Below are 14538 nucleotides of genomic sequence, written 5' to 3'. Positions count from 1 at the left end.
TAATCTCATACTTAATCGATGTGAAATCATAAAAAACCTTACAAGAAAATGATACTTAGAAATTTATAAACAACTAATTAATTTTATATTTAATCGATGTGAGATCGTAACATCATTATAAAATTTGAAATACAAATATTTTGAGGAAAACATAGAAAAGAGAAGGTGGGATTGGAGACATATTTTGTAAGAGGTTTCAAATTGATTTATTCTTTGAATGCTAAAAGTATTTTCATAATATTTATAAATAATAATGATATAATTTATGAATAATAATAAAATAATAATAAATTATTTATAAATAATAATAAAATGATAAAATAATCGTATTCTCAAACATAACTTGTAGTCGAAGAAAAAGGCCACAATGATATAGCGCACTTCCAACTTTCAAGTCTTTTGACTATGAACAGTCAGTCAGCCACACGTGCAACCCGGGGCTTGACTATGCACAGCTACTGTGCAACTGAACAATTTTAATTCAGCTCACCATGTAGGCTTGGTTTGACTTTTCAATTACTCTCAATTTATTTTAATTTATTATTATAATTTTTTTAAATTTTAATATAAAATATATTAAATAATTTATTTTTTTTAATTTTAAAATAATAATAATATTAAAAAATAATATTCTAATAATATTTTATCATCTCAACTCAATTCAACTCAGTTTAATATTTAAATATAGTCTTAATATTTACCTGAACAATTATTTTTGTCCAACTCTTTTTAAAATAAAAAATTCATTTCCTTAACCATTATTTACTATCATATATTTCATATTTTATAAAAAATTATAAGTATAAAAAATATCTTTATAAAAAAAATTATAAGTATAAGATATGAGGATAAATAGGTATTAATGTATTTGTTTTTTCTTTTAAAATTGAATAAATGTATTATCTTAGTTGGGAGTTGAGGTGGGTGCGACTGCGTTGTGGGGCATTGCTTTTATTTGTCCCTATTTCTTTGAGGGTACGATGCGTGTATGTAGCACGGCGCTTCTTACTTCTTTGTGAGGACTGAGGATGATTTTAGTCGGATCATGCTACGGCCTCCGCTGGAGCTTCCCGCTGCGAGCTCCCGCTGGGGGTGTAGTATTATTTTATGTATTTTTTTAAAGTAATTTTTTATATAAATTTTTTTAATATTTTTAAATATTTTAAAAAAATAAAATAAATTTAACATATTATTAAAAAAATATTTTTTTAATCAGAAAGTAAAAAAAGAAAATTATTAAAAAATATTTTTTAATCACGAAATAAAATAAAAAATTATAAAAAAAAATATATTAAAATATACTGCTAGACCCCAACAGAGAAGTTCCGGCGGGAGGTGTAGCATTTTCCATTTTAGTCAAGTCTAGAGACTGGTCCCGTACCCGCTACCCGGAAAATCACATCATATTTGCTGCGTCTTTAAATATTGGATTGAACCCCTCATTTATTTGGATTACGACCTCTACCGGTCTTCGCCCCTTCTACCCTTTCCTCATTGGGTTCCTACAATCTTCAATGTATTTATGAAATGGATTCTTTAATACTCTACCGCTATCACCTTCTGCCAATATTAATATCTCCTTTTCAACCAATTACGAATATTATATTATATATATATATATATATATATATTCCCCGGGAAAATAAAATCAAGAATACAATTCTCATATGTGCACGTGCAGTCATTAAGATTGTATTAAGATGTTAAATCGAATTGAGATGAATTTAAATTTTTATAAATAGTAATAAATTAAAATTGTTGAATGAGTTTAGTTAAATCCATTTAAGATGAATTTAAAATATATTTAAATGTTAAAATGAATTAAAATATATTTATAAAAAATATAAAAAAATAAATTTAACTATTATTTTATACTATTCACCTGACAAGAAAAAAGGAAATTGTCTAAACAGCACAGCAGTCATTCGTGCCAACGAAAGCAACAGTCAAAACGTAAAGAAAGTTAAAAACAGCCGTCGGTTTTTTTTTTTTTTTTTTTTATGTTTTTTGCATTTTCATAATATGCACTATTCACAATTCCGTTTCCTTTCGTATCGTTTTCATATTACCATTTCACTATTTATGTCAACTTTTCATTATTTCTATTATTTCTTATTTATGATTTGAGTTAAATGAGTAATACCAAGTACCATTATAGATCTTTCCTATAGTTTTTATTTGATTATATAAAATATGATTGATTTTGTTATTTTAAATTTTTTAAAAATAACAAAATTAATAAATAATATCACTTTATTATTTAAATGAGTCAATGCATGTAAAAACCGAATTTCCACTACATTTTGTATGTAAATTTTATGTTGAAATTTTTTTAAAAAAATTATTCAATTATTGGGGAAAAATACTACTAGGAGCATGGCCACGTTTTATTCAATAATTTATTTACATATTAAAGATCAATATATAGAAATTAAGTGTCTCCAATATATAATCTATTATTTCATACTGACGTAACCAGAAAGATTACAACACCATGCTAGCAATTAGGTGTTTCCTTGTTGACCATAGGTATGCTCCCACATAGGTAATGCAATAGCATATCTAGTTGCACTCATCGCCCGTGCCGATGCAGTCGATATGTCAGGAACATGAGATTATTCACTGGTGTTCTGATCCACATTCATTCTTGGATAATCATCGAGATTGCTATATGATAGAAAATCCCGATCATTAAGTATAACCATGCGAATGAAGTTATGGATCGTATAACATGCAATAATAAGATATCGTTGCCGAGTTGGAAGGTATGGGAGCATTAAATTTAAAATTCAAAAACGCTTGTTCAACACATTGAAAGTTCATTCAATGACATTCCGAAAGGATGAATGTCGATAATTAAATAGATCTTTATATCCTTGAAATGTACGATTGTCATGATGTTCAGACCTGTAGTACCTTACCTTCGGATACAATGGCATAAATCCTTCGGTACAAGGAAATACCGAATCTACTAGATAATAATAACCTGAAAATTTAGAATACAATATTAATCATTTATAATGTTTGAATAATCCAAATTATCTCAAACTTTCAAGGTACAAATTAAATAATGTGTAAAAATTACCGTATTTAGGCCAGGAAAAATGGTTTCCCAGATGGCTTAACGTATCGATTAAAACACGAGCATCATGGACGATACCCTCCCACCCGACGTATACAAATGTGAATTTCATATGGAAATCACAGACACACAAAACATTTTGGGTAACCCGGTGATACCTATTTATATATACGTTTGAGTTGAGAGATAAAAACATCTGCCAAAACATGTATTTCCATCATATTTGGAAAACAAATCCAATTTCTCACGAACATGGGAGTGTATGAAAGCTTTATTAATCATGTTTATAGGCTTTTTTTTTTTTTCTAATAGCTGGTATAATTTTCAAGTTGACGATCTCTGTCCTCTTTAAAGAGAAAACTGAAGCAATAAATAGGGAAGCTTGGGTTAATGTAAGGATGGAAATGCAGGCAGACAGACAGATATTTCAAAATCCACAACAATGGAGAGCTTCCTGAACTCTTTTAAAAAAAAGTGCAGAAATTTTCTCACCTTAATGGAAAAAGGGTTGCAAAAAGTTGTGTGGAACAGGTCAATATCACAAGGTTTAAAAGAAATCATCAGTACCTTTCTTCATTATTTCCAGGCTGGGGCCATTTTAGGGGTGCTTTAAAATAACAAACAAACAAACAAACTTGAACAATATTATAGTAGGCCCTTGGAGCAGCACGCCGACCACCTCTGTGGACAACATGATTGCTGAGACAAGTTTAACAAAACCTCTGTCTTATGCAACAAATCTAGTCGATAATTATGGGTAGTCAACCATTGTTCTAAGCTCTAACAATATAGTATTAACACATATAACAAATTTCCTTCCTAATCTCACTTTTAAATGATGCCATGATTGTTCATAATTAGTTTTAAAAAAAAAATTATGCAGAAAAAGTGGTTGAAAATTGAGGTTGTTGGGAGCTTTGATTAGCAGTGCGATCAAAGGCTTTTAAGTTCACACTCCCACCAGCTTTCACAGTGTGAAAATTAATCAGAGTACCAAAAACAAACTTTAACGAGAAAATATAAAACTAAAAAGTAGACAAGAAAATAAAAAAGAGTTGGAAGAGTTGGAAGAGTTGGAAATGAAAACTCTTATGAAGAAGTTTATAAATTATATTACTTTTGTCCTGTATCATTAATTTCTTGGCCCGAATCTCTCACTTCCAGCTCTCACCTTGAACCATGTGGAAACCCTGCCCAACCCTATATATCCCACACCAATCATAGCCAGCCAGAGTTGGCACCAAATGAATGGTCATCATCCTAAATGGCATTTTCTCGTTGGGCCAAGCATGTATATACATATGTAAACAAACTGACGGGCCAACCTACCACTAAAGATATGTCTTGGCATATAGTTATTTCGAGGTATCCAAATAATTTTGTAGCCCTCCACTTCGATAGAGCATTACTGTAATTGCAGCAATAACACTTTTTCTACACAGCTCGTACTAAGGTCGTTATAGATATTTAGTGGGGGGCGTGCATCAAGTAAAAATCTCAGAACTCTGCTATACTAGAATTATGTGTGCACTTGTATAAGTCAAGTATGCATGCATAAGATTAATATCTTTTTCTATGTTTGTACCAAGTTGCCATCTCAAAACTAATGACGTTTAGATATATAAAATCAGTTCCAAGTAGGATATAGAAGGTCAGGTCAGAAATTTAATTTTCGTATAACAAGGAGCAAGATCCCCTGTTCATTGTTGGCTCCAGAAGTGGGATTGAACAACAGGAGAAATATATGTGCATAATTTAATAACAATTCTTTAGCCTATCGGCAAGGATATTGCAACAGCTATATGACATTCACCAAGTACCATGATGTTTGCACAAGGAACATGTAATTAAGGATTATGTTTTCAGTGGGCAATCACAGCTATATGACATTCACCAACAGATTAACATATATAAGTGTTTACTTGTTCATATATTCGGTGATACCAATCTTGCATAAGACTTGGAAAAATTGCACTCCACGTGTTTGAGTAAATTATTCTGAAATGCATGTAGTCAAATGCTTTCTAAAAAGTTGAGATCGTTGCTTACCCGATACGAGCGCATCCCACGACCTGTGATTGCTGATCTCTTGAAGGTAACCCTTTGGTTGATCAGCTTGACCGTGGAGAACCTTTGCTTCCGTAGTAAAATGGTGGTGGTTTGGGCTGATATCGGCATGAGAATTATATAGGAATCTCAATACGCAAATAAACGAATAGGGGCATAGAGGAGATGCTCACACGGGTTTACAGTAACACCTATGAGTTGAGAGATTGGAAAGAAAGTTTTTAGCAGAGGCAGAGTTCAGTTTGTAAAAAGGAACAAGTTTATTCTGATCGGCATTGTTTATTTACCATGCCGAAAGGATGTAAGCCAGAGGGCTGCAGCGAGTTTAAAGTAGGGAAGAACAACCCCTTCAAACTTCAATCACTGTTGGAGCACGAGGGCTGCAGACGTTGGAGGAGTTGACAGTGGCACCTTTTCCATTGAAACAGAACATCTCCTTCTCCAACTCGTCGACTATGGGGATGTGGTAGGACCCCATGTTTTGTGGCCCATGGCCAAGCCACTAGCCATGTCAGTCACATGCCTGCCAGCCGTGCCAACCATGCCTATAGCCCATGCCATGGGCCAGCCTAGGCTACCAAGGGCCAAAACATGTCACGGGCCACATTGGTCATGCAAGGCCTTATTATTTTATCATTTTTATTTATTTATTATTTATTTTATTTAAAAATATTCCAAAGGGCCTATTGGAAGTTTCCACTTTGTAATCTCTATAAATAGGACTCTTAGGCATTGAGTTGAGAACTTTTGATCATTTGACACTTTTTCCCATTGTGGACGGTTTAGGCTTGTTCTTGTGAACACTTCGGTACTTTTGCACTTGGGCTACTTGGGTGACATTCGTGAACCCCAAGGTATGAAGTATGAAGTGTCACCATAGAAGGCAGACAGATAGACAATAATCCAAGCAAATCAGAGTACATATTTCTCAGCTAAAAACTTGGAAAAAAATATAGCCAGACATTATCATCCAAAAACAGAAAGATGTAATTCAAATTCAATAACCCCATGGTTTCGTATGTACAAGCCTCTTAAATCACTCGAAAAGCTTCACATAATTTAGACCCAGTATTGCGCTAGACTCCAAATCTCATCATTTTTCTACAGTTGAATTATAACATGAAAAATTGGTCAAAGAAAAAGATTTTTTGACAATGAAACAAAAAAGAAAAGACAGACCCAAACAAGGTTTTACTGTCAAACACAGTGACCAAAAAGCATATTCACTTTCCAGCCTACTTGATATGAGGCATCCAGAACCGCAGAAGACATACTTGCCAATGTATCAAGGTGGCAGCAATAGGTGTTGAACATGAAATAAAAAAATAAAAAAAACTAGAGCTGCTTAATTCACGGTCTTTTTCAGCCACAGTAAGTGTTTCCATTTGATGATGGCTCACTCATGGTTCATCCCCCGCAAGCTGCACCTTGTATCCATGCTTTATATCTGTTCCATATTCAAGCACAGCATTCAGGGTCCGACAGGAAAATATGTAAAAAGAAGAAAATGAGCACAGGATAAAAACTTCGCAAGTGAAAGGTTCAACTGAAGAAAAGGGAAAACAAAAATATAGTAAGGAATGGGACATTTGGAGGAAATAAACAGATAAAGAACAAGTACAATGGAGACTGTAGCTGCCTACAAAATGGACTGGTTTGGTTGCAATATTAATAGATGTTATAGTATTAGATTTAATGTTACATTATAAATTTAGATCTACATTTAAGTGAATAGTTATCCTGTCAAATCTTATGGTCCAAGGTCTTGATCACAGAGAGGAATATTTTCTAAACTATTAGATAAAATCTTAATCAATTCAAGACAAACCTACTTTTTGCAGAACAGCCTAGTTTTAAAGACAATAACCAAAAAAAAACTCAAATTTCAATTTTACACTTTATAAAATGGTAATTAAACCATCCACACCCAATCATGGAATTAATACCAATCTATAGCCCAAAAATAAAGTCGAAAAAAAATGACATCTTTAATATACTTTTATGATAATTGATGCTGCAAACCTTTCATTTCTCCAGGGTCCTTATGTTAGTTAATATAAATCATCAATCTTACCGTCAATAAAGTAATGCAAGTATTAGAACTCTATGTGTCTTCACCAAAAGGTTTACTAAGTCTCTTTTCGAAAACTAAAAAAGCAAAGGAGGTACTAGAAAATAGCCTAAAAAAGGGCTAATATTATTTTTGATAGGTAGAAAGGGCTAATTGTGTTGATATCTACCTTAGCTAAATAAATTGAGCATTATAGTCAGAGAAAAGTCTAGTAATAATTTCATGAGCTATGTAAGAAATGATTCTCTCTCTGTTTTCTTTTCATGTTACCAGAGAGTCATTAGTTTCTACAAAACCATTTAATCTAAATATTCCTGAGCTTCACATGAAGCTTTGGCGAAGCATTTTCAAAGATCCAAAATGCCAAGTAAATGAATATACTAATTCTAGACATCTCAAACAGTACCTTTTATTGAGGGTTTATCGTATATATCTTTCTCATCATTCTTCCATTCACTATCATCATCTTCATCCCCCATTTCATCCCTTCCATCATTTCCTATCTCACTTTCACTAGCTGTCTCCCACTCGGAATCGTCAGTACCTTGGCCATACATGCCACCGGCATCACCCTCACAGTGGACACCCCCATGTTTGATAGCTGCCTCCCTAAATAACCAAGCTGCACGCATCTGCTTCTTCACTAATCGTTCAGCATAGTCAGGAACCTTATTTTGTCTCAATGATAGATCAGGGTCATTTGACTGAGAGCACTCATTTATGAACAGAATGGCGTCCAACAAGCTCTCCTTAGCTATGCCCAGCATGTCATATGCCTGAGCTCTTCTCCATAGGCTTTTTGCATGACAGTTAAGAGGGTTGTGAAGACAAAGAGCACGTGTAGCATCACTTATGGCAGCCAGGGGCTGTTGCAACAGAAGATGACACTGAGCACGATTACTGTACAAAACAACTCTCTCTTTTTTAGATCTCACTGGACACAATGCCAATGCTTCTGAGTACTTTGATGCAGCTCCAGATATATTTCCTGATGAAAACAGGGAATTTCCTTCAAGCTTGACCACTAGTGCTGCAGCCTGTTTAATGTGGAGATCTTCTTTTGGCATACTTTTTTCCCATTTCAATCTCTGCTTAGAATTTAGTAGTTCCTCAATCTGTTCTTTTGTGCGGTTGCTGAGAGAGTTGCGTCCAGTCCCTTGGGACTGGATGCATTCCTGAAGAACATTTACAATGGAATCACCAAGCTTCTTGTGATCGCCTAGTGCTGATATTTCTGCAAGGTCTACGAGTGCTGGTACTGCCTTATCTATCACCTGAAAAGCAATTTGGGAAGCATTAAATGGGCGGATAATAGCTGAGTCTATATCTTGAAGAGCAGAAAAATCAGAAGTAGGTTGCTTTCTTCCTAAGAAGTTCCTCTTATCTTTTTTTCTTTTGTTTTTCTTGATGAGTAATTGAAGATTTTACTAAGAAGTTTCATCTTGATGTTCACCTAATCATATCCTGTGATAGCAGGTGGTCCAACCTGCTTTTTACAGCAGAAATTTCAACTGCAATTTGAGTAGGCCTACTAGTTCTAACTTTCAAAATTCAATATGCATGAAAAGATTAATGTGATATACTGGTGTTTTATTTATGTACATTTAGCTACTAAATCAAACAAAAACAACATCAAAATTACAGCAACTATAAAAAATAAAACCTCATAAAGATAACAACTGAAGACATGCCCATCCAAACAATTTGAGAAAGCTTGACCATCTTGCATCACTCATGCAAGGAATACCTATCATGACAATAAAAGTGATCTATTCCCCAACAACTACATAAAATGATATGCTCCTACATGTGAAGGACTTTCTAAGAGAGAAATAATACGTTTTTTTTATAGGTAAAGAGAGAAATAATATGTAGCGATAAAAGAATAACACGACACAAATTGTGCTGAAAAAATTCAGGCCTTCAAAATGATTTACATCTCGTATTGTTATAGGTCCAAACAATGCCCATGATAAAACTGAACTCAAGCATCACATGTGATGTTTTCAACATAACGAATAAGCATAAGAGAAGTTAATTTAAAGCTTTAGTGGAAGGTAATTTCTACATCTAAAGTTTATGAGAACGAATGTTAAGCATATGAGGACAAAAGAAAACTTGATAATCATCATTGGAAAATAAAATTGGATGCAGGGTCAGGTATAAACAACACAGGTGAAAATGATATATACCTTATGACATGTACTGGAATCTTGTAGCAACCAGAGAAGACAATCTATAGCCATATATTGCCAATCATCTGAAGATCGCGCAATATTGCACAAGGCTTCAATGATGCCAGGACAGCTAGCAACAGGTCCCCTGCCCAGCTTATGATGGCAGATTGTTCTTAATAAACCAATCCCAGCAGGTGAGTTTTCATTAACAAGTCCACCCCACATGCCTGGTAGCTTTATTAAGAATTCAGGCTTACATATAGTAGGGAGAAACTCTGGTTTAAAAGCAAAGCAATTAATGAGCTGAAGGGACCAGCACTGTAACTGACTTGCCCATTCCTCTGCCTTCCTGGACTCCATTTCAACACCACCCATGCCACGTGTAAGAAGATCACAGTGATAGCTGGGTCTTCTATCGATGTACTGGTAAAAGTGTGAGTAAACTATTTCCAGGGAACTCATTGCTAGTTGAATGGAAAGCTCAAGAATCTCGCCATGACTTGCTACAGCAGGAAAAGTGCTGGAATATGTAGCCAAATGTCCTAAAGCTCGAACTGCTACTCTTCGTTCAACCCAAGTCAACCTACCTCTCAAAAGTTCAACTAAGGGAGGGATCACTCCAGCATGAACAGAACTTTCGGCAAACTCTTCCATGTTCATAGTATAGGATCCAATAATATGAGCTGCATAATAAGGAATATATATGTTTTGGTCATGAGAAAGCCAACGGCGATTTTTTAGGCCCTTCCATATGAGTGCAGCCATGCATTCAAAAATTCCCAACTCGATGAACTCTGGGTCATTTGGATGTGCCATAGCAGTGTTCCAAAGACCACTGATTGGGAGAACCTGACCGTCATCCTCCTGTGAAGGAAGTTCTCTAAAATACTTCAGAATACTTGCTCTGCGCTTACTCGGATTCCCTTCCTTCATAACGCAGAAAAAGCATCCTGGGTACGGACAGTCAGATGATACTTTATCCATGCTTAGTAACTAATTATTCGGTGTTCATAGAGTTGACTAGTTAATTCCTTTTCAACTAGATGAACAGAATAAATACTTCAACGCTGCGTATAAGTGATAAATTGGATTAGTTTGTGCAGGAAATCAGCTTCTAATTAAAACAATAAACAATCCAAATGCTACAATTCTGAGCACCATAAACGTGTGGCAAGAGAACCTGTTACAGGCACTGAGATGAAAGATCTACATAAGAACTTAACCACAATATTACTCATAATACAGATTGCGTTCCTTTAATTTGCGAACCGTTTGACAGGTTTGAATAAAATATCCACTTTTACTAAATTTTTCTCAAGGCATTATTAGAAAAATACAATTTGGTTTTCCTGACATGACTGCACAACTTTACTTTTAAAACATGTCCCAATGCATATTTCCTAACACTAATAACTCTCAGACTTGAGGGCTATAGGTGCGGAAAGAGAAAGTTAGACATTCCATCCAATCGTATTCATAATTTGAGATTGAGAAATCAAATTTAATAACCTGTTAACTACACAAACTACAAGAAAAACAGGTGGATTAAGCAATTTATGCTTCTCATGATTATTGAATCCATACAAACCATAGAAATCAGATAAAATGTATCATCAAATCGATATATGGCACACAATTTGCATGCAGTGCAAACAAGTTCACAATTCTATGTATTCAAAAGCCCAAATTGCCAAAATTCTGAAGCAACGTCATCTTGCGTGAAGAAAGATAAATCTTTTGTCTTTATAGAAGTTCCGTTTCCAGGTACTTTAGTCAATTCAACTAACAAGGAAAAGGAAAAGGAGAACAACAGAGTACATAATATAAAGTAAAACAGGAAATCTTCATCTGCTTAAATCAATAATGAAGACGTCGCTAAATCAATCAAATAAACAACGTCAGAGTTCTCAATTGAGCAAAAAATGCAAGAAAATTGAGGTGGCCACTCTAGAACAAACAAACAGTACTACCTGAGCTACATTTTCCACATCCATTAGATCTAAAGGATAAACTCCTATCAATGAAAATAAAAACTAGCTCGTAAATAAGATCCAAAACCCATGATGCTCAAAACCACAGTACAATTCAACCCACAACCCTCAGACCGAACGGACCAAAAAAAAGAAACCGGAACAACAACCTTGGACATGAACAGTGAGATAAGTAGAAAAACACATGTGAAAGCGGAAACAAAGACGGTGGGAAATGAAAAAGGAGATACCTCGGACGAACCCGTTTCGTACAGAGAAACAAGTAGAAGAAGGAACTATAAAAGGAAACTCCTTAGCCGAACCGAATAAAAGGGGAAAACACGCTTTATGTGTATATATATTGCTTTTCCTGTGATATTGATCCTTGGTGTTTCTGCTTAGTAAAGAGAGAGTGAGGTAGGAGTGGCCGGCACTGGCAGCAGTGGTGCTTTGCCTAACATAAAACGGTTGTTTTTGCGCCTGTCTTCGGGTCTTGACTCTGACAGCCAACAAGATCTTGCCAAAAAAAAAATCCACTGTTTTAACGCCACCCCCGAAACGCTTATTTTTTCAAGTTTCGCCGAGAGAAAAGATCCCGTATTCGGTTTTCCCACGCGCCGCACTCACCAACCCCACTCACGTAAAGATTAGATGGAAAACGACTCTTTTATCTTAACAATTTATTCACATTTTAATAAGATTATTTTAAAATAGTCATGTTATCCTTTATTCTTAATATTCTCATAAAACAAATATTAAGGTCTTTTAACTTTTCTATTTTATTTAAATTTCTGTATTACATGATTGTCCTCCAATTAAAACATAATTATAAAAAAGTTGTGTCCGAATTTTGATCATACCATTTGATATAATTACAATAACAGAATTTAAAATGAAAAAATTTGTTTTTTTAATTAAAATAAATTATTTTTTAATTTTAATTTTAAAATAATATTTTATAGTGAGTTATTCTACTCATTAACTTTACATTACTTACTTGCTAAAAAAATAAAAATAAGTATATCATCTAAATATGATAAATAAACTTTTTCTTTCAAGTAGATACAAGTTTCGGGTGCACCAAGTCTATACAAGAGTGTTTTTTTACACAACTTCAAGCGGTAATTTCAATTAGGATCGTTGAATTACAATTAAAATCATGGAATTATAAATACAGTTGGATTTAACGTCATGATGGCCTGATAGGGAAACTAAATAAGGAAAAAACAATATTCGAAAAAAAAAATAGAGGAAATAATTATGTAAAAAACGTGAGGCCGGAGAGCGCGTGGGAAAGAGTTATGAAAGTAAAAGGATAATGAGAATGGTCCTGGACCAGCTTCATTTATGATTTGCCTTCGGGTTGGCCCAGTTTCGTACACGTGTTTTTTTTTCACCTCCTTGGTTTGAATTGGAGATAACGAAATTACGTAACAGTCCCCCTAATTGTTGCAGTTAGGAACATATAGGGACAAAATTAAATCTAATAATAGCACGTGTCAGCTATTTATTTGCACAGAGCTCATATCTGAATAATTTTAAAAGAACTAGTATTTATCTTATTATAAAATATGAGATATTTTGATACTTATAAATACTCTGAAAAAATATATATATTTATGTTATTTATTAGGAATTAACTTTAATTATATCCAAAAGGGGAAAACAGCACGAAAACGTCTCTATATATTGTTTTTTGTGCCTTTCTTTGTGGGTCAAATACGAACTTAAAAGTGGTCATGTAGTTTTCAATTATTCCTGTGATTGCAAGAATGACTAAAATGATAATTCCATCAAAATTTGGTTGATAAATCGTAAAAAAAAAAAAACATGTCAACATCAATGATCGATCCATGATACTTGAGACATGTCTAGTTTATTTTTACAATTCCTCTCAATGTATCTAATCTCTTCTCATTTAATTATTACAATTTTATAAAATCATCACATAAAATAAAATAAATAATTCAATTTTTTTAAATATCAAAATAAAAATAATATTAAAAATATATATTCTAAAAATATTTTATTCAACTTTTAACTTTAATATCAACTTATCTCATCTCATCTCATCTATAAAAAAAGAAATGAAACAGGTACATCACGTGTATACAAATCTTGATATAAAAACTTGAAATTAGAAAAAACTCAAAATGTTTTTTAAAAAAATTAAAAAATACATCAAACGTAAAACCAGAAAATCAAAACTACAAAAAACATATATACACAAAATAAGATCTAATTTTATTTTCTAAACTAAAAGGTCTTTTTCTAAAAAAAAAAAAAAAAACCTAAAAATGAGTCATTTTGAAAAAACAAAAAACAGAAAACGCAATAAGAAAAAAAAAAAAAAAAAAAAAAAAAAAGAACACGAATGAGCTACACATCCTTGTAATTGTCATTTCTATATAAAATATGGTGATCTTGTATCAGTTTTTACATAATGATATGGTATCACGGAAAGGGAATAAAAAGCTGCACCGATACCTGCCCTATATTTTTGACTTAGTAGCTATGATTAGATATGTGTGGTAATATGACACGTATCTTCATTAGCCCATACATCAACAAGTGAGGCGTAGTCTTTAATTCCCATAAATCTAAGGATTAACAGCATAGGTAATTGGGGCCATAATTTAATGCAGAGAGTACTAACCCATAAACGGCCCCATTTATTTTTTGGTTCATGAACGTCCATTATTATGTACCATTATTAACCTTTTTCTTTTTGGTCGGACGTACTTTCAGAAAAGCAAGGTGCCTTTGGACGCTTGCAATTTTTTTTTTTCAAATTATATTTCAAACTGCATAGTAAGCAAATGAAATGCGGGGGGTTTGGATAGAGAATTCAGATTAGATGAGATGAGATGAGATATTTTGTTAAAAATTAAATAAAATATTATTAAATATAAATTTTTGATATTATTTTTATTTTTAAATTTTAAAAAAATTAAATTATTTATTATATTTTTATATAAAAATTTAGAAAAATTATAATGATGAGATGAAATGAGATTTGTGTATCCAAACCTACCCCAGGCTTGTTTGTAAATAGATCTCATCTCAAGATTTTACTCTCATCTTATCTCCTTTCTAAAATATAATTTAAGTATAAATATTTTTAAATTAATCATTATAATTTTTTTAAACTTTTAAAAAAGAATAAAAATA

The 14538-nt window shown here is 33.0% G+C and overlaps 1 protein-coding gene across 1 annotated transcript; it reads right to left on the bottom strand.

Annotated features, from left to right (window-relative positions):
- Positions 1 to 6413: 6413 nt before the first annotated feature.
- Positions 6414 to 11862, bottom strand: LOC121248524. The gene is made up of 4 exons (XM_041147008.1): positions 11619 to 11862; positions 9413 to 10464; positions 7627 to 8494; positions 6414 to 6596 (listed from the first exon to the last, which is right to left on the bottom strand). Exons 2-4 carry the CDS (start codon positions 10379 to 10381, stop codon positions 6550 to 6552), a joined length of 1884 nt encoding a protein of 627 aa, XP_041002942.1. The 5' UTR covers positions 10382 to 10464; positions 11619 to 11862; the 3' UTR covers positions 6414 to 6549.
- Positions 11863 to 14538: the final 2676 nt, after the last annotated feature.

The sequence above is a fragment of the Juglans microcarpa x Juglans regia genome, chromosome 2D, assembly GCF_004785595.1.
Source record: "Juglans microcarpa x Juglans regia isolate MS1-56 chromosome 2D, Jm3101_v1.0, whole genome shotgun sequence".
Lineage (NCBI taxonomy): Eukaryota > Viridiplantae > Streptophyta > Magnoliopsida > Fagales > Juglandaceae > Juglans > Juglans microcarpa x Juglans regia.
The sequence above is the reverse complement of the archived record's forward strand: the minus strand, read 5'-3'. Positions and strand labels throughout refer to the sequence as shown.

Excerpts from the sequence above, each read along its gene's own strand:
- LOC121248524 (XM_041147008.1), bottom strand. The coding sequence starts at position 10,381 with ATGGATAAAGTATCATCTGACTGTCCGTACCCAGGATGCTTTTTCTGC. Across the intron at positions 8,495-9,412 it reads ATTCCAGTACATGTCATAAG|GTGATAGATAAGGCAGTACC; the intron begins GTATATATCATT and ends ATTGCTTTTCAG. Across the intron at positions 6,597-7,626 it reads CGATAAACCCTCAATAAAAG|ATATAAAGCATGGATACAAG; the intron begins GTACTGTTTGAG and ends AATATGGAACAG.